This window comes from Eublepharis macularius, chromosome 15, assembly GCF_028583425.1.
Source record: "Eublepharis macularius isolate TG4126 chromosome 15, MPM_Emac_v1.0, whole genome shotgun sequence".
Classification (NCBI taxonomy): Eukaryota; Metazoa; Chordata; class Lepidosauria; order Squamata; family Eublepharidae; genus Eublepharis; species Eublepharis macularius.
In genome coordinates, this window is record NC_072804.1 from 24,653,195 (window position 1) to 24,674,200 (window position 21,006).

The 21,006-nt window shown below is 44.2% G+C and overlaps 1 protein-coding gene across 1 annotated transcript in view; it reads right to left on the reverse strand.

The window, feature by feature from the left end:
- RGS12 (regulator of G protein signaling 12) overlaps window positions 1-9,847 on the reverse strand; it is a 96,091-nt gene extending 86,244 nt beyond the window's left edge. Inside the window, exons 1-2 of the mRNA XM_054999230.1 lie at window positions 9,762-9,847; window positions 922-2,869 (exon numbers count right to left, since the gene is read on the reverse strand). Of these exons, the coding sequence (XP_054855205.1) occupies window positions 922-2,775 (1,854 nt within the window). The 5' untranslated portion in view covers window positions 2,776-2,869; window positions 9,762-9,847. The remainder of the gene's footprint in view (window positions 1-921; window positions 2,870-9,761) is intronic.
- Window positions 9,848-21,006: the final 11,159 nt, after the last annotated feature.

A 21,006-nucleotide genomic window follows, 5' to 3' on the forward strand; every position in this document is an offset into this window, starting at 1 on the left:
CTAATAAGGATAAATCTGAATTATTTGTTAATTTGAATTATCTGTTAATTTGATAGGAGAAAATGAAGTAAAAGGAGAAAATTAAATTAGGATTTGGGTACACAGAACATGGCTCTCACTCTTGCTCATCTTATCCCCACAACAACCCTGTGAGGTAGGTCAGAGAAAATGACTGAGCCAAGGACAGTCATTGAACTGAGATCCAGTGTAGCACAGAGGTCAATCCAGATCTGGAAGACCCAGGTTCAAATCCTCACTATATCATGGAAGCTTGCTGAGAGAACTTGGGCCAGTCTCTCTCTCTCTCTCTCTCTCTCTCTCTCTCTCTCTCTGCCTGACCAACCTCATGGTGAGGATAAAATGGAGAAAGGGAGACACTGTAAGCTCCTTTAGATTTGCACTGGACAGAAAAGTAGTATACAAATGAAACAAATAAAATTAACTTTTCACATCTGGGTAGAGATTTGAATCCAGGCACTACACCAGCATTCTAACCATACTGGCACTCAACTTCAATAACTCCAGATTTTTCTGCAATTTAGCTAAATTATACCCCTTTGAAGCTGACGGTCCGGGTCAAATTTCAGATTTACTTCATTTATACCCTGTTGTTCTCCTCAATGGGGACCTCACAACAACCCTGTGAGGTAGGTTAGATTGAGAGTGTGTGACTGGCCCAAGGACACCCAACAAACTTCCATAACAGAGCGAAGATTTGAACCTGGGTTTCCCAGACATAACCACTACACTGATCGTTGAGACAGGTCACTTTGATTTTATTAATTATGGACAAAGAGAACAGAACAACAGAAGAAAGTAGTTCATTTATTATGTACACCACAGCATCTTAGTTAGCTAAATATAATCAGAACTATCATTTTAAAGGATTTTCTAATGGTAGTATTATACAAACATTCTTACCTTTTTATCTTCCTTGGCTTTTCTGACACAGTGTTGAGAGTCAAATGTGTTTTGCATATGAAAACCTTTTTTAGACCACTCACTCTTTTGAGACATTAGATGAGGCTGACCAAAGCTGCCATTTACTCTGTATCTGTCAGCAGGAATCTTACTCATGGGAGGGGGAAGAGTACCACAGTTAACACTTGACCAGCCATCTGTAGAATCCGTGTACGACTCTTGGTCACTTACACACGCATGTTGCCAATCTTTTAACACATGGACCGGCAGCCATCTCTGATTGGACGCGCCCACAAAATTTTTCTTGCATGATGGAACTGAACTTTGAGAGGAAACTAGAGGAACTTCAATGCGTGCTGAAGGACCTAGAAACTTATTTAGATTTTGGGATTTATCATTCTGCAATATGACTTCTAAAGCAGAGTTTCCTTCTTGTTCATGACCAAAAGTATTCCAGTGGGAAACAGCTTGACCTCTACCTACTGGATTATCTCGCATACTACTCGGAACATGTTTAGTTGAGTTGCCTCCTAGATCAACTACCAAAACTCTATTACTTTTCTCTTCGTGATTAAAATTTCCAATACCGCTATCACTATTACTGCTCATACTGTTATTCTGATGAACATCTCCATCTCCCTCAAGAAAGGCCCTTGCCCGCACTCCCTCAATCAATTCCCCCATATCCCTGTACAAAACAGAGACAAACTGAAGGACAGGTAGAGATGACACTGGAAATTCCAGACAGCCATTAGTGTCTGGGTCTGCTGTGCATTCCAACCCAAAACGATGTGCGATGCCCTGGTGGATTTTATGATGGAACAGTTCTGGATCCACCATGAATACATGACACGATGTCCTCAAAACAGCTTCATCTTCCTGAGCCAAACTTGTATCATCAATGGTCTGCATTGTAACTAGCCCAAAAAATCTTCTGTCATCAGGGCATACAGCACTAAATGCTAGCTTCTCTGCAGGATACTCTGCAACCACCCCAGATTTATCATTACAGAGTTGAATACAGTCATGCATAATCTTCATCATCACCAATGAATGGATTTTTTGTTCTGCCCGAAGACGTCGCATGCATCCACGAATAGCCTGCAAACTGTCGTATTCCAGATTTGAATTTGAAGAGGGAAGTTCAATTGATCCTAGGTAGCCCACCACCACAGCCACATTTAAAATACTTGCATCTAAGCCAAAACATTCCTGGTTTTCCAATCCAATTTTAAAAACTGAATCATCAGCCAAGGCTTTGCAGAGCTCCTCGTTGTAAAGCACTTTTGGGTTGTTGTTTACATTTTCAGGTCCCAATTCTAGTCTTATAGTAGGAGAGTCATGTGCTGGCATTTGCTTTCTTGATGAGGTCTTCACGTTACCAGCACAAACGGTAGGATTTTCAAAGATCATGTTGAAAATTCCACCAGACTGCATTTCTTCAACTACCTTTTCTGCTCTGTTTATTCCCAACACTTTTGAGTCAGGTTTTGGTTTCAGCCACCCTTTCCCATCATAAAACCCAACTTCTTCATCGCTTGAACAGGAGTCAGTGTGGCCAACCCCTTCAGCAATCACCATATGTAAAACCCCAGAACATTTGCCTATTAGCTTCACCACATCTTCATGGGAGGCCTTTTTCACATTAATTTCATTTATTGCAAATATTTTGTCTCCTGCTTTAAGTCCCACATAGTCAGCAGGGCTTCCTTTCAAAACACAACTAAGAACGCAGGGAGCTTGTCCAGAAAGGGTGAATCCATATCCTGCTCTCCCTCTAGCCACTTCAACAGATCTTATATTAGAACCATAAATATTCATCCAACGCTTCACTTTGTCCCCTGGTCTGTACATGCTGGCATTTGCCGGAATTGACAATCTCCACAATCCAGTGTTAATCTTTCATGAGATACTGGGGAGGATTTACATTTCTTTATCCTTTGAAGTCCTTTAAAAGAAAGAAAAGAAACTGTTAAAATACCTCTGCTCTGTTCCTATCAACTGTGGAAGGTAATATTCAGATATATGGGAATAATTCACAATGCTTTTTTAAAAAAAAAATCAGCCAATTTATTATAGGGTATGGCTGTAATCATCACAACAAATGGGTGATTGGTCATTTGTTTTCAGTAAAAACAGGACTGTTCCCTTGCTGCCCAAACCATTTTTAACATTTTTAAAAGATTTTATTTCATACATAATAATAAATACAAAATAAGAAGCTACTTGCATTATCAAATATAATTCAAAACAGTCTAAACGAATACACACAATTACTCTTGTTTACTTGCAAATAATCCTTTCAACATATTATAGTAGTGGAATCCAATATGCTTCCCAAGCTTTAATTTCTTTCTTTATTAACCAAAGCAGTAAACCTAACAAACGAAATTATATCCCAAATTTTTCTTAACCAATCCCGTTCACTTATTCAACACTTTGTCCTCCAGAAAGTTGCCATATCAGTCTTTTATTGCAGACCACAAGCCACAGAGAAGCAGAAAATAAAAGTATAGCTGCTATTACACTTTTATTGTATTCCATTACCTTTCAAATGAGACCTTGTTCATTAAAATCAATCAATTGGTTCATGAAATATTTAAAGATAAAGAATGTAGTGTGGCAACCATTCTGATGACAGCATCACAGGTGACCTAATCATCCTTTAGAGTGTCTTCCAGCTGATTTTCAAAACAAAAGTGGTATCTAACTATATCCCAAAATTTCATGCTGGTATCTGGAAGTGAATTTTTTATGCTATTTGCTTTTTGTTCCACACACTAATAATTGGCTACATCATTTTTTGTCTAGTGCTGGTTTTGTAAGTGGAGGGTGGAGGACTGCCACTTTGAGTGGCCAAGAGAAAGCACCCTGAGTTAGTGATTGATTTATGATAGATACAACCTTAGAAAAAAACAGCATGCACCTGAGAAATTTGAATAAATCTTTCATAATCTCGAAGGTGATAGATCCCATTGATGCACCATTTTATAACAATTTTATCTTAGTTGTAAACTAAGAAAATAGTGATCCTTTCAATTATATATACTTTCAAGCAACCCGACTTAATACATATCCTAAACAACCATACCACCTTATCTCACGGCTTTTGACTGCCTCCTTCTCTAATTCTAACAGCAAGATATGCAATTTAGATAGAACACCACACTTACATTTAATGCTAAATCTTCACATTTTGAGTTTTCTTAATCTATGCTTTCTTAAAAAGGATAGCAAGTAGTTTCCATTACCCTTACACTTCCATAAGAGACAATCATGTTATTTTTGATTTGATTGTAATTCTGATCTGCAACTATGCCCCACCCCCTCACTGCTGATGCCAATGGGGAAATCTCTTAAGCAGTTCTGTTAAATAATGCACAAGTTTTACCTCAGATTCCAGAGCACCCACCACAAACATTAACTGAACATTTATTTATGGCATGGCGCTAGAATGGGGATGCCCAGTGTGTGCTGTATTAATGACGTTTTTCATATAATGTAATTGCTACCATTGTCTTTATTTTTATGCATATTATTGTGCTGTGCTCTGCTCTGAGCCCACTTGTGGGGAGAGCAGACTAGAAATCTAATTAAATAAATAAATAAAAAACACATCACAGAGCGCCTGCAAGCTGATGCACGTTGGATCAAAAAATCCTAACTTTAAATATATGCTGATGGAATATAAACTGGTCAACACTGAGAGGGAAAGATACTGGGATTGTAGTGGTTAGTCTGATAAAAATGCTGATTCAGGGCTGTCCAGTAGCAGTGAAAGAGGCAAACTGTGCTGGGGATTATTAGGAAAAGGACTGAAATTAAAATGGCCATTAATATAATGCCTCTGCATAGATCTATGGTGTGGCCTCGTTTGGAATACTGTGCGCAGTTCCCGTCACTGTATCTCAAAAAGGGCACTGCAGGCCTGGAAAAAGTACAGAAGAAAGCAACCAAGATGATTAAAGGGTTGGAGTATTTTCCTATGAAGAAAGATTGACGAATCTGGCACTTTTCAGTTTAAAAAAAGGGGGGGCACAATACAGGTCCATAAAAACTATGTATGGGAGTAGAGAAAGTAAACAGAGAAAATCTTTTCTCTATCTTCCTTAAAACTAGTACTCTGGGACACCCAAGGAAGCTGATGAACAAGAGGCTCAGCACAAACTAAGGGAACTACTTCTTTATTCAATGAGTAAACAAACTGGAATTCACTGCCGAGGGACATAATGATGGCTTTATAGACAGATTCATGGAGGGTAGATTCAGCTATTTCTACTAGCCCTGTTTAAAAGAGAATCTCCACATTCAGAAGTGGTAAACTTCAGTGCTAGGAGGCAACTCAAGGAAGGCTTTAGCCTCCCTGGCCTGTTTGCCAGCCCTTCAGAGTAAGTGGTTGGCCGCTGTGTGAAACAGGATGGTGGACGAGATGGTCTGATCCAGCAAGACTCTTCTATTTTTTTTATCTGCCAAGAACATTCTTAGCAGGAACTCCAAAAAACTGCGTACTACTGTGTATCAGTGTTGCTCCTCATATGCTTCCACAGACACTAGTTGTGACAGTTTCTGAAAGACCAGATTAACAAGGTCCATATGCCCATTTGGGAAGGCAAATTCAAAAAGCTCAAACTAAATATCAAATAGCAATGGAAATGAAGCACTGAAACAATTAAACAAAGATTTGTTTAACATTTATATTTCTGAAAACATTGAAACAAAAATGCCAATGACGAGCAGACAATGCTATTATTAACAGCCAAGAGAGAAGCGAACGTCCAGGCAGTGTCAATCCCTCTTCCTATATCTGAGGCTTTTAATTAGTGTTTAAATGACAAAAATGTTAATAATTTAACATAAAATGTTCATCTCCAACCTCAATCCAAAACTAATCCTTACTACAGATCCCATCTTTAAAAGATACTTCAGAACTATGCAACTTCATTCCTATGAAATAACATCTACAGGAATTATTATGTTGGGTTTCTCTCTTTTTTTTTACTGTTCCTCATACATCTATTTATTGACACTTTGGACATTATAAATTCATTGCTTAAACGCTCTAACAGAAAGAAGCCTGGTTCCCCACTTTATTCAAAATAGCATCTGCAAGTCATTGTACACTTATGGACTCAAGCAAGCGTGTTACATGGTGGTGTGAAGTGGTTACACTCCAACCAAGGTACCAGTTTTCTCTGTGTGTAACTACGGAGCAATCCTAGCAGGTCTACTCAGAAGTAAATGCCATTTTATTCATTGAGGCTTACTTCCAGGAAAGTGTCCTTAGGACTGCAGCCCTGGTTGCTTAAGTATACTAATTGGTATCCAAGCAACCCACTAACCATACCAAGTTCTCTGCCCCTCCCCCTTTGTTCTGACCAATTTTCTGAATTTCAGAACTCTATATAGACCAAATTCGTACAGTGAACTTGTGGTTCCTAAATATAAAAATGTAAATAGTAATTAAAAATGTGTTTTAAAATATATGCTTCAATCCCAATAAAGTAAAACATATGTACCTACTGCAATCAAGTGAGCTCAAGGGTGCTTCAGGCTTTCTCCCCCTCAGACAGTAGCCTCTGCCACCACATGAGAAAGTGAAATGTTTTTTGAAACTGGGAGAAGTTGCAGAAAGTTTGTGATACAGTGTGAGGATTGGATTTTCAAAATCAAAATTCCATTGGGCATACATTTAGGCAGCTTTCTGGCTCTCAGACCTTTAGGTTTGGGGTATAATACTTAACCTTCCCAAAGCAGTCAGAAAAAGAGTCCACCTTACAGCAATAAAGAAGCTCTTTTCCCTCCACCTTTCTTTGTGAAGACCAAAATATAAATTTGGTCCTTCAATCATTCTTCATCGTTTTTCAGAAGTTACAAAAGGCTGAAGGAGACAGATGACCAAGCACAGGGAGCAATAGTTGGCCAAAGCCTCCCCACACATGTGGGACTTAGAAGTTTAGTTTAGTTTAGTTTATTCGGTGTTTAACCCGCCCTCCCCACAAGTGGGCTCAGGATGGGGTACAAAAGTCATAAAATACAATTACATAGCAGATTCTACAATAAAATGCAGCAATTAAAATTATATATATACAAAAACCTGATATAGTTGGCTACACGTTCCTGCCCCCAGCATACAAAGAGGAGGTAGACAGACACACGAGCCGTACTTGAATACCGGAGACCGGCGGGAGGCTCAATGTGCAGCCACCACAACTTCAGTAGGAAATAAGGAAGACCTCATGGGCAGCTCCAGACTGGAAGAAGACAGCGGCCTTACGTGGAACACCATGACCCAAAGTTCACCGTGAAGAACAAGAGCACGAGGCCACATGACCCTGTCAACCATCTTTTTCTAAACAAAAATAGCGCCAACTTTTGAAGTTCTATTTTAAGACACTCCCTCTTCCTGTACATTATGAATACTATACACTCTCCTAGTACTAGCCATAGACACCTTTACTTCTGAAGTGAAAGTCAAATGGCAGCACTTCCAAGCTTCATACTTAAGTATGAAATGCAAATAAAGAACATGGGCGCTCTGGAGTCCGCTGCCTGAAGGGATTTCCTCACATTTTCGGGTTGTAAACTTGCCCCTGAATCTTCCAGATTACAACATCCTTTATAGTGTGGGATTCATGGGGTTTCCTGCTTTATTCCCAGCTGGGGGGCAGGAGAGCCATTTGGACTGGCCCTCAAGCTCAAAGGGAGCTTCAAATTTAGACACATATGGGCGGGGGGGGGGGGGAATCTGGTAAGTTTCACAGCCTCTCTCACACTTTTCAATGCCTTATTTTGTTGTAACGCGTAATCATTTTTATTTTTGTTGTGCCTCAGGGCCTCGAAAGCTGGAAATGCCCAGGGCTTCTCTAGACTTCTGAGAGGGCCTGCCCAATGGCAGTGAAGACTATTTTAAATGAACCGCCTGCTAGGAACAGGGTTAAACCCTCCCTTCATCTAGTGTCACTGTGCAAATCGAAAATGCTCTGATTTCACACCACTTTAGTTGCATGTCAGTAACCATCTGGGGGCGAGGAATCCTCAGGGTCTCTCAACTTTCTATTAAAACTGAAGTTCTCTTTCCTGGGTGTTTTCAATCACTGTTGCCCCCAGAATCATATAAGGAAAATAATTTTTCATTTGTTTGTTCCATTATGGAGGATAGGTCTCTCAATGGCTACTAGCCAAAGGGAACCGTAACAATCAGAGGCAGAGAACCTCTGAATCCCAACGTCAGGAGGCAACTTCAGGGGAAGTCCTTGATCTCTAGGCCCTGTTGCTGGCCCTCCACAGGAGACTTGATGCTGGACAAGATGGTCTACCAGTCTGATACAGAAGGTCTCTTCTTACGTTCTTATTAGCTAGTCCTTACTCTCACCTGTAACTTTATTATCAGTTCACTCAGTTCAGAGATCCTTTTTGAAGGACTTCAAAGCCTGCCTGAGATTACATTACTCTTATCCGTTAAGTTGGCCACTTAGTAGCTCACCCTGGCCCAGATCAGCCATTACACGTTCAGCACCACCACTCTGAAGTCTAGGTCACAAAATGTTATGCTGAAATTAAACATAGTTAGCCTTTAAAGAGCCACCAGACTGCTGCCTATTTTTACCAGTCCACCATAGATGGCGAGGGGTGGAGGCGGAGAGTGCCCTCAAGTCAGAGTTTACTTATGGCGGCCCCTGGTGGGTTTTCATGGCAAGAGACTAACAGTGGTGGTTTGTCATTGCCTGCCTCTGCAACGCTGGTTGCAGAGGCAGGCAATGATGCTGAATGACCTTGCTGTTTGTGAAAAGCCACCCCGACGGTGCTGTATTTTGTATCAGATGCTGAAAGTGTAAATTAATGTGGGCCTGACGAAAGAGTACCTCTGAAACGAGCAAATTGGGATTGGACCGGTACTGCTCGTTGCCGCTGCTACGGGTGCTTCCCCTCGTGAATGCGTGACGTCGTGGTCAACATACAGCCGTCTGAACTTTGATTATATAATCTCTGGGACTGTACTCTCTCACTTTGTTTGGACTTAGTACTTATATTTACTACATAGGGTATAACTCACTTGTTGAATTATTAAAATTATACAGTTTCCTTAGAGAATTCAGTTATCCCGATTGTGTGGCACGCTTCCTTTTCCTTCCCCTTTGAGTAGTTCTGTGAAGGAAGCTCCTCCCCCCCCCCCTCCTTTTTCTCGGTTGCCTTGTAACAAACTGCCAACTACCCTGGTACAAATGCCAACTGCCCAGCAAACATCACACCCAGGTGCTGCTGTTCAGACAAGAAACCACCACCAACTGGGACCTCAAACCAAGGATGGGGGTGGGGTTTCTGGCAGGGAAAAAGGCAGCTACTACAGTTGCCAACCTCCAGGTGGTGCCTGGAGTTTTCCAGGAATTACAATTGCTTTTCACACTATAGAGATCAGTTCCCCTGGAAGAAATGACAACTTTGGAGGGTGAATCCTATGACATTATATACTCTACCTTTGCCAGATTCAAATCCCCAGGAACTTCCCAAGCAAGGGTTGGCAACCTAGCTGCAGCATATTAGCGGTGCAACGGAGTTTCCTCGGAAGGAAAAAAAACCCCAACAAATGTAAAACTTGAGGCAGGCGCTTCCCCCTCCCCCCGATCGAGTTCTTGAACTTCCAATGGATAGGAAAGCTAAACTCCGCAAGACTCCTTACTTCCGAGTAAGCCCGCTTGTGGCAGAAGCCCACCCGATCGCTCACCCCTCGCAGGAGACTAGCGCCTTAACCTTGTAAGTAACGCGCACCCGGCCCCGCTTCCCAGGCCCCTCCCCAGTATAGTCCAGCCAGCGGGACGGAATCAAACCCGGGCCTCTCTCACCTCCGCGGCTGCCCGACCAAGCGGGGCTGGCAGTTGCCCCCTCTAGCAACTCTTCTTCTTCTCCAGCGCACCAAACTGTCTCCCCGCCGCGGTTACCAGGGAAACGACCGCCGGCCCGCCCGCCCCGGCCGTATCCACCTCGGTCATTGGGAGGGAGCGACTGTCAATCATCCGCTCTCGACGAGCTGGCGTGGCGTGGCCACGGAGGGAAAGACAATACACGGTCTCGAAAGACTACAGCTCCCGGCACGCTCCCCCGCCGGCTCCCTTAGCCGTCTTTCAGAAGGCGGGCGAGTGTGGCATTTTGGGAAATGAAGTCCCGTTAGCCTGAGGGCGCGGCGAGCTGTTGAAGAGGCGCCACAGCAATAGTTGCCTCTTGAACAAAGTAGTCGTTGGCTGCGGTCGTCTTGGCGGTCCTTCGGTCAACATTGCTCGCTTCTTCTTTGTGAAGGCCTCGGCTGCCATGAGAAACACATACAGTCCTCGCCTTCCTCCAGCCTTGACTGCCTTCGGGAATTCCATATTCTGAGGAGCCAGCTTTAAAAAAAACCCTCAATTTTCGGGCGCGCTGCCCTGCGTGCGAACCCGAAACACCCAACATGATTTTAAAAATTGGTGGAAGGAAGAGCAATAGATCTGCTCAATAGATCTGCTCAGGTTAGGGTTGCCAGCTTCACGTTGGGAAATTCCTGGAGATCTGGGGGGTGAAACCTGGAGAAACCTGGAGAAAGTGGGGTTTGGGGAGGGAAAGGACCTTGGCATGGCATAATTCAGTAGAGTCCACCTCCCCAAAGGAGCCATTTTCTCCAGGTGAACTGATCTCTGTGGCCTGGAGACCAGTTGTAATTCCAGGAGATCTCCAGCCACTACCCGGAGGCTCAAAATAAAAAGCATACAATGAGCACGCAATGAAGCCACTGAAACAGAAATAAAAGGGTGCGCACAGGCACTTCCTCACAAGTAAACCAAAAAATACAATGACACAAACAGTATCAGGGTGCACGCAGGCACTCACATAAATAAGAGCCAGTAAGGGTGGTTGGAAGGAAACCACCCAAAAACAAAAGCGGCTGTAACATCCAAAAGTAAGTGCAGTATGAAGAATGCAGAGGATGATGGAAAACAGATGTCCGACGTGCCATTGTATTTATTGGTTTACTTGTGAGGAAGTACCTGTGTGCACCCTTATATGGGTATTACCCCTTTATCATTGTATTTTTTGGATTACTTGTGAGGAAGTGCCTGCGTGCACCCTTGTATTACCCCTTTATCATTGTATTTTTTGGATTACTTGTGAGGAAGTGCCTGCGTGCACCCTTATATTGGTATTACCCTTTTTGCTGCCTGTGAGCACCTTGGTGTTCATTGGACCTGTATTTATTGGTATGGTTGTGGTTTATGTATATACAATTTGACGTTTAATTAGTACACACCATTTTTGATATTTATTATATTCACACTTTTGATATATTTCTGTTTCAGTGGCTTCATTGTGTGCTCATTGTATGCTTTTTATTTTGAGGCTTCGGTTTTCTTTTTTCCTTCAGCTTGCGTTTGTACCGGGGCTGCCCCTCCTTTGTTTCCACTACCTGGAGGCTGGCAACCCTAGCTTAGGTCTGTTCAAGAGGACTTACTTACTCACAAGAACGTATTCTTAGGATTGCGCTGGAAACCTCGTTCAGCATTCCCGTTCTTGAAAAATGACCCACGAGGCATTGGCATCCTTCTAATACCAGGATTGTAAAAAGTCTCCGGAGGGTTTGTGGCTATGTGAATATCCTTGATTGCTTTTGGCAGCCACATTGATTCATAGGGGGTCAAAAAATAAACCCACAAAAGATATGAAACACCAACCAGCATAACACAAGCTAGCATGCAAGCTTTTGATTTTTGCAGAATTATGCATCAGGCTCTAAATTCAAAACGCAGATTATGATCTTAAGGCCTATTTTTCTGCATCTTGAATAGAATGATCAGCTTGTGATAGAATAATCAGCTACTATTTTTTATATGTTTGCTACCCTGGACTGAAGGGCCAGAACATACCACCCCTGGACAGAGACTGTTAACTAATAGCATATGCTGAACAACCACCTGCATTTACAGTTGCTTGTCTGGACCTTCCCCAGTGCTGGAATTAAAGGGTTACAGATCTGTGGCCATAAAGTATCCAAATAGGAAAGGTGTCAAGCCTCAAAAGGAAGTTTTTCTTTCTTGCCTGTCCTGCCACAAATGGCTTTCTTCTGGTTCAAAGCATGCTGCAGTCCACATTGTGCCATATCTGCCTCTCCACCTTGAAGATAAATCACTCCATTATTAGCTTGGTTCTAAGACAGAGGCTGCCAGTTATGGCTTCTTTGGATAACAGGCATCTTGGACAAATGGCATCTTGCCATTCGCCCAAATGCTGTCATGGGAGGGCACTGACAAGGCTGATTTGACAGTGGGTGAGCCAAATGTTGGGCTCAAGACTGCCAGGCAAAGTGTGCTTGCGAGCGGAGAGGAGGTCGAAGTACTTACATGCTTGGGACAGGGTTGTGAGAGCCCCCTGCTTGACTGCAGAGTGTCCAGTTCCTAACTCTTTGCCACCCTCCACCCAGTTTTACAGCATCCAGTGCTGTGGGAAAGGAGTATAAAATGCAGTCTTGGATTCATTTTTACAGAGATCAGTGTATCTCAAGAAATGTAGACTCACATTCTAGCTGTATCTGAAGAAGTGAGCTGTGACTCACGAAAGCTCCTACCCTACCACAAATTTTGTTAGTCTTATAGGTGCTGGTAGACTCTTGCTTTTTTCTACTGCTCAAGAAAGCTAAGTATGAGTTACAAGATCAGGGAAGAAAGCAAATTGGGCCCATCTCTTCTGAGATACTGTCCAATAATTCAAACCTTTATGAAAGAAATGTTGATTAGAATTCCCTAAAAATTCACATTTCAAGAATTGCCCATGCAGTTTTGGGCTTTGTCCTCAAAGTGTGGGAAAGGCCCAAATACATTGGTCTTGGCTCTTAAACACATAGTTTGTTAACTAAACATATAATTGTCCAATAATGAAAACCACAATATTCCCAGTGCAGACCAATGGGTAAAGGGCTTGTTAGCCCAGGCGATGCATGGAAAAGCAACCTTTACTCAAAGATGTAGGTGCATTTCAAGATAAACGGTATGCCAGGGTCAGCCAGCTAGAGGACCACACCCACTTGGGGCCAGGGGAACTCCAGGCTGCAAGGAGCCAACAGACGCGGGTGGAAGGGAAAGGGTATCCAGATAGACGTGAGAGGCTGGCTTCAAGAGGGCAAACAACAAAAAAGAAAAGGGGATGGAGGAGAAGCCCCCACAGACAATATAAACAGTATCCCTTCAGCCATCATTTAGCATTCATTCATCTCTTCAGGGCAAATGAGAAAAACTGTTCTTCCCTCACCACCTAAAAGACCCCATTCAGGACCACCCGTGGTTTTATATTCTCATAAATCCTCAGGCCTTGTGCAGCCCAAGATGCAGAGAGAGTCCATCTGATACCTAATGTAAAGCCTTTAGGATAAACTATTTGTAGCTATGGAATCGGATGTCACCAGTATACAGATGACAGTGAGCTCTGTATCCAAATCCTTGAGTCATTGCCTGATAGCTGTGGTCAGTTGGCTGAAAATGAACAAATTTCAACTGAACCCAAACAAGACAGAAGTGATTGTACCGAATAGTGATGCTGATTGGGAAGGCAGAGATACTGAAGGACATTGTGCTCCTCATTTTTAGTGAGGTTTCAGTTGGCCCTTGCAGACTTGGTTATTGGGGTTATTGGGGTTATTCTGGATCTAGCATTGCTGCTAGATAAGTGAGTTAATACAGCTGCAAAACATGTTTTCTTCCAACTCAGTGCAGTACAGAAGATGGTCCCTTACCCTGACATAGACAGGCTGTCCATCTGGATCCACACCACGGTAACCTCAAGACTAGACTCCAATGCACTCTACAGAGGTCACCTCAAAGTCAGTTCAATTCAGAGACTCCAGTTGGTACAGAACCCAGCAGCTCGTTTATTATCAGCACGCAGCTAGGGGAAGCTGATGGAGTGACTCCAATGGAGTCGCTCCATTGGATACCCATCAGTTACTAGGCTCAATTCAAGGAATTGACTATCACACATAAAGCCTTGGTTCCTTGTATCTGCGGGACTGCTTCTGTTCCTATGTTCCACAGTGGCAGCTTCATTCATCTGAACAGCACCTTGTGCAGGTAGCCACCCTACAAAATCAACAGCTGCCGATATGCACACATTCTTGGTAGCGGCCCCCGCCTTATGGAGAGGTCTGCCTGATGAGGTTAGGAAAGCTGCTGGTTTTCCTTAAATTGTGCAAAACCAAATTATTCAGGAGTGACTACTGTGCACTGTCTGTCACTAATTATGTCACGTCAAATTGCTCGTGTTTTGTTTCAGCTCTGTATCAGATTTCCCCTTGTTTTCAAATTCCTGCAATGTGCACTGTACCCTGTTGTGTTGTTTAGTGAATGGCCCAGCTGTTACTTGTATTGAATTACACTGTGTAAACCGCCTTGAGGCTCAATGAGAAAGATGGTCTGTCAATAATGTAAATTAAAAAATAAACCAGAGAAATGATCCGGTGATGCGCAATCAGGAAGCCAATGCATAAGAAAGCAGCCTGACCCTGATGAGAACTGTGGTGCATCCTAATCAAGACTAATTCATTTATTTATAAAATGTACATGCTCTCTCTTCAGAGCCCTGCTCAAGGTGGCTTACAACTGAGGCACCAAAACAATGCCAGTAAAACACAATAGCTAAAAACAAGGCTATTGTACAAGCTGGCACCATCAAAACAAGACACATAAAATGATCCTTGGGGCATTTGGTATTTCTGTGATTCTCTGAAATCTGTCACACCTTGGCCATGGTTAATGACTAATGATTTCAGGACTATAATAAAACACTCCAGGTCACTAAAAATACCTCTGGCAAAACCATCTTCTCTGGAAACCTAAGCAACTGCTTAGACAAGCAAGATAACCTCATTGTCTGGTCCATTAGTGCTGGACATGAGTCAGTCAGATTACGTCACCAGCAACCTTCCATCATCTGAGGTTCTCCCCAAGAGGACCCAGCCAATGGCATTAGGCCAATAGGTATCACACTAAGGTTTTATCCCTTCCCTGGCCCACTCCCAAAAGGATACAAAAGGGTATCTTCAAGCCTCCCATTCTGAGTTGGCTTCCATCCTCAGACCTTCTTCCACCAAGGACCTCCAACAAGGGTCTCTTCTACCGGACAGATGGAGAATAACCTAATCTCTCCCTATTCACTTCCCTGTTTGAACTTTCTCTCCATGTCCTTCCTTCCCATCCTCCTCTTAGCTCTCTCATACTCAGATTCTCAGCCATCTGGCTGTTGCTTGCCAACTTCTCATAGCCTTCTCCAGCCTCCCACGCCCAGCTAGGGACTCCTTCCCCTCATCTACCTTCCACATTTTTGCACCTTTGTTAGGACCACCCTGTACATTTCCCTCCTCCCAGTTTTTATGGACTAACCATGCCCTGAACATCAGCCATCTAAAACAGCAGCATGGCTGACTGATAGAGCTGGCCTTTGAGGGCCAGGGCCTGGTGAACTGGACTGTGCTCATCTCACCCCTAACTTCAGTGAGAAATGTGAGCAAGCTCATTTTTCCTTCCCTCCTTGAACTGAATTGAACTGCTGTCCTTCTTTGGAGGTTTTTAAGCAGAGGCTAGATGGCCATCTGACAGCAATGCTTATTCTATGAACCTAGGCAGATAATAAGAGGGTGGGCAGGAAGGTTTACATCAATGCATAGTTCTCATGGCCTCTTCTTAGAGCCGAAACAGACGAGATGAGTTCCCTCAATTCAACCTGGGTTGAATTGCCTCAAGGTTTGACGGGAAATGTAGGCATTTCTCCTTCCCGTCGCTCAGAGGAGGAGGGGGGAGGAGGAGGGCTCCTCTCGCCCGGCCATCGCTGTTCCCAAGCGCGAGGGACTCAAGGAGCCTGGAAAGTGGCGGGGGGATGCTCTTAGGCTGGGGTGCAGCGGCGGTGGCGCTCTTGCTTCTGCCGCTCGCCGCCGCCGCCTCTCTCGCCGCTGGAGAAGGAAGCCGAGAGGAAGGAGGATGAGAGGAAGAGGCTCAGGCGGGGGGCGGCTGCAGCAAGAGCGCCGCCGCCGCCACGCCCCAGCCTAAGAGCATCCCCCCGCCACTTTCCAGGCTCCTCGAGTCCCTCGCGCTTGGGAACGGCGGCCGGGCGAGAGGAGCCCTCCTCCTCCCCCCTCCTCCTCTGAGCGACGGGAAGGAGAAATGCCTACATTTCCCGTCAAACCTTGAGGCAATTCAACCCAGGTTGAATTGAGGGAACTCGTCTCGTCTGTTTCGGTTCTTTCATGCCCAGGATAAGGCCAATCACAACCTTGGGGTCAGGTAGCAATTTTTCCCAGGCCAGTTTCCTGCATTTTGCAGGGGGTTGGCCTAGATGACTCTAGAGATTCCTTCCAACTCTGTGATTCTATGATTCTATGCTCTCAACATTCCATGCTCATCAATACATCCCCCCCCAGTTAATTTAAACTGTTCTTGTTTTTCACATAGCAGGGGAGTCACACAAGTGCCCTGAAACCCCTACCTTGTCTGTAGGTGGCTCAAATGTGCTGCCTTTATACTTATAGCAAGGGGTATCATTGTAGCATTAGATATGGTGGAAATGGTTCATATTGTCAACTGACTGGGAGAGTGCTGTTCAGAGCAAAGACAAACATTTAAATGATTAAAATATTTTATCTGTGTCAAGCCCTGCCATTAAATAGATATCCTGGCACAAAGATCTAGAGACCCCTGATTCAAATAGACTTCATCTGAAGAAGGGAGCTCTGACTCTCAAAAGCTTGTGGTATGAATATCTTTTTGTTCTCTAAGGTGCCACTGGTCAAATAATGCTCTAGAATAGAGATGGCACGAACTGAAATACAAACCAAAGTTCGTGACGAACCAGGCCAGTTCGTGGTTCACAAACCGGTGGTTTGTCCGAGCCCATTTCTGACAAACCACCATGAACTATAGGCTGGTTCGTTTTTTTGGTTCTTCACTGCAGACAGCCTAGCGCCGATCAATCAGTTTCCTAGGCAACAGGGGATGGACTTCTTGCAGACCTTCTGCTGGCCTGGAAATGACTATTTGCTGACCTGGATGTGATGTTTTCACGAACCAAATGAACTGGTTTGTGAACCGGGGCAGCTTTGTGAACGTTCATGGTTCGTGAAATGCAACGAACCATGAACGGTATGGTTCTTTTTTTCCTGGTTCGTGCCCATCTCTACTCTAGAAGGAATAATTCCCAAAGCAGTCCTATGTAGGGAACCATTACGTTGTAAGAAATCCTAGTCAGGGCTGATATTATCTCGTACCTAAAACTCCCAAATCCAACCTGTGTCATGGAATCCAACAAAATTCTGTTTTTCCTCTGCATCACAATCATCCCAATAAGTCATGCTGTGCATATCTTTATACCACTCCACAGCTTACTCCCTGAGTTGTTTACTGAAATTATATGTATTTTTCCTAACATAGTGAACATTCCGTAAATTAATTAGTTCTTTATAGGCAGCCAGAGGTAAGAACATTTGTATTTATTAGTATTGAAATAAATCACAGTCCTTATATACAAAGGCCATTAAAGTAAGATTATGTACAACGTAGACTTATAAATATAAGCTACTCTGACCCAGGCACACTTTACTCCTTTTTTGTTGTTTTGCTTTGAGTCAATGACCACATCGCTCAGAACAAATTATTCAAATTGTACATGTAAATATGCTTCGTTACTCAAAAAGGTCTTATTTCACAAGCTTTGCTCTGAATTCATTGTTTGAATGAAAAGGTGCATGTGTGCGCATGTGCATGTGATGGAAAATTGGACATAATGTTTAAGGGGAAATGACTGAAGCCCTCTAAGAGGGAACATATGAGGTTTCTCTCATTTGCTCTTGCTTCCTGCACTCTGCTGGCTGGCCAGGTCTGGCTAGACTTGGAAGCATAAACTTGAGCTTGGGGCTCGAGTACAGGGCTTATACCTAGTGGACCAGTTGATCCTGCAATGTAGCCTTCCCAAGCCTCAACCTAAACAGACTGGGTATTAATCAGGCTCAGCTGTACTTGCTGGCAAGGGTCGGCTGTGCTGTGCTTTGGCCAGGATCCTGCAAAAGTATCATTCTTGGCACTCTGTTCTGGATCTCCAAGGAAGTTATGCACAGCCAATCTGGCACTTTGCCTCCTTTGTGCCACCTTAGCCTGGACCATTCCTGTGGAGTGGGAAAGGCTCCTGGGTGGATACAAGCCTGGGTTTGAGTCTTACCTGGAGGCCTAGCAGCTAACTCATGGACTGGTGCCATGGTTTCTCTTGCAGAATCTGGCAAGCGGGCCTCAGGTGCTGCTGGTTCATCCTCAGTAGTCACCTCTGCAGCGCTGGTTGAGTCCTCCCTGATGCCACTGGTCCTCCTCAGCCATCAACCTGGGCTCCTCCCCTGAGAGCTCTTGAGTTGGAGTCACTGAGATGGTCGGGGTCATCATGACACTTCCTGTCACACACCCCTATAAGTGCCTCTTTCAGCAGCTGACTGTTCTTCCGGCAGCCATCTCTACTGCTCCTGATCTTAAGAGAGAAGCTGGAAATTAGGTTGATGGAGCCTGCAAAGGGCCAGAATTGCCAGAGTAGCTCCATCGCCTATCTAGCAAAAATAGATATACAAACTGCTGCTGATGTTCCCTCCAAAGTACAAAGCAAATCTTCTGTACCCTACAATGTCAACTGAGAGGCAACCCACCAAAAGAAGGGAGCCCCAGCCAGACGGGCAACATGGAAAAGCCGTTCATACTGACAGCGCATCCCATGACAACACACAGATCCACAGAACAGGCAAGGTGTGTTAAGTGACTGATCAGGGAAGCGGCACGGAGGACAGTGCCTCTGTCCCAATTGTCATGGTTTGGAATGTCACTGCTAACTGGCTTTAAAATATCAAAGGGAGATTGTGTTGATAGAACACCTGCGTCACATTTAATTTTGCCTTAACTGCGCATAAACAGACAGAGGTGGCTCTGTGATCCCTTCAGCTTTCTCTGCACGTCCCCAGCAGAACCTATAGAATTGTCAGGCCAGGGCTACACAGGGCTGTTTTGTACATGATAAATGTATATTGCAGGCAGACTCTAAGAACGCAGGGTGGGCAGAAGGAACTTATCCCCAATTTACTCTGGGGTGTGTGGCTAACGTTCCCTCAGAAGCCGCTCCAGTGTCAGTTCAGGGACATTTTCCATGTGCAGCTCAAGCATTCAGTGTAGGGTTGCCAAGTCCGGTTTGGGAAATTCCTGGAGATTTTGCGGGTGGAGCCTGGGAAGGGTGAGGTTTGGGGAGGGAAGGGGCGTCAATGGGGTATAATGCCATAAATTCCACCAGGGCTTTTTTTCTGGGAAAAGAGGTGGTGGAACTCAGTGGGTTGTCCTTGGAGAAAATGGTCACATGGCTGGTGGCCCTGCCCCCTGATCTCCAGACAGAGGGGAGTTCAGATTGCCCTCCGCGCCGCTCAATGGCGCAGAGGGCAATCTCAACTCCCCTCTGTCTGGAGATCAGGGGGCAGGGCCACCAGCCATGTGACCATTTTCAAGCGGTTCCGGAACTCCGTTCTACCACGTTCCAGCTGAAAAAAAGCCCTGAATTCCAAACTCCAAAGCCACCTGGAGACTGGCAGCCCTAATTCAGTGCCTTGTAAAAATTTCAGTTGGGAGACAGCCAGTAGGACAGAATGCTTTCTCACAGTTTCAAGGCCTGCTTGTGATTATATTACACAAAACAGTGTGTTTTAAAAGCACTTGTCCTATTTACTTTTTCTAGCTAATAATTATAGCAGGCATTACTTTTTGAGACAAGACTTGTGCCTTAGGCATTGCATACCTAGTATACACACCAATTTGATTATTTATAACAGTAGTCACAGTTGGTAGCCAAAGTGCTCCAGGAATAATCACACATGATCGGAGGGGGGGCGGGGGAGGCTCCTGAATGGAGGACATGATGAAAGGTGCACAACTGATATACAACTGTGTAAACACAGAGTATACCCAAACCATGTAGGTGGAATGTGTATATATTCCAGAGCAGAGTGCAGGAAGCTGTGGAAGAGGCAGCAGCCACATCACTCTGAACATTATGACTAGCCATGTTGCCCCTCCTGTCTGTTCAGAACATGGAGGTTCATACAACAGCTTTTCCACCTAGCAGGGAAGCCTAAAGTGGCTTCAAGCACTGGTTCCCCCCTCAGATTCCTCTCCTTTTCTGGGAAGGATGACCCCAAGCAAGAGCAAGAGCTCTTTGCCTCTGTGGGGTTTGTCTATATGGTCTTGGGGTTGATTTATCTTCCAGCATTAAGCCTTAGGCGGTCAATCTTCCCCTCTCCTCCCTCTTCCATTTGCTTGCGGAAACTGACAAGTGAAGAGTTAACACCCCACCCTGAGATTTTTCAAGTTGCGCAGATGACTTTGGAGTGCTGTCATTCTCCAACCTGGCATAACTGGGGGTCGGGATGGCTCTTGGGAACTCTGCCTTCAGGGTTTGAGCAGCTTTTACGTACAGCCAGGCCCGAAAGAGGCCCTGAGGCAAGACCGTTTCTGCAGAGGTGGGCAGGGGTGGTCCTAGTAGCATCTCTGGGATTCATGCAGCCAAGAGAGGAAATGCTACTGGAATATATTGTCTTACTAAATGAAGTAACTGGATCGATTTCATCTTGTTTTAGCTGGAGAGGGTTGGTTTGCACATGCCCTTTCTTGTCTCTTGTTACTGTTCATTTTAAGGATTCTAGTGTCACTTATTTTTATTTATGGCTACACACAGACAGTGCCTTCCCCGTCTGATATGAGATTGCTGTTGGGCTTCTCCTACCACTCTGCAACCATCCTAGAAAGGTATTGAAGTTATTATATGCATTTTGTTCCATAGCACAAAACTGATACAGTCCATGTTTATCTCCAGTGTTGCCTCCGAAAGACAGCAGCCTATTTTGCACATGATGGAGACTGCTAGACTCGCTTAATTCAGGGAACTACTGCCATTATGCATATCTAAACCAAGCGTACTCAGAAAGAATTGGACCTCTCCTACCTGTATGGCTAAAATATGCTATACAAAATGGAGCCACATGATACTGGAAATATTGGGAAAGATCAACGCCCGTTT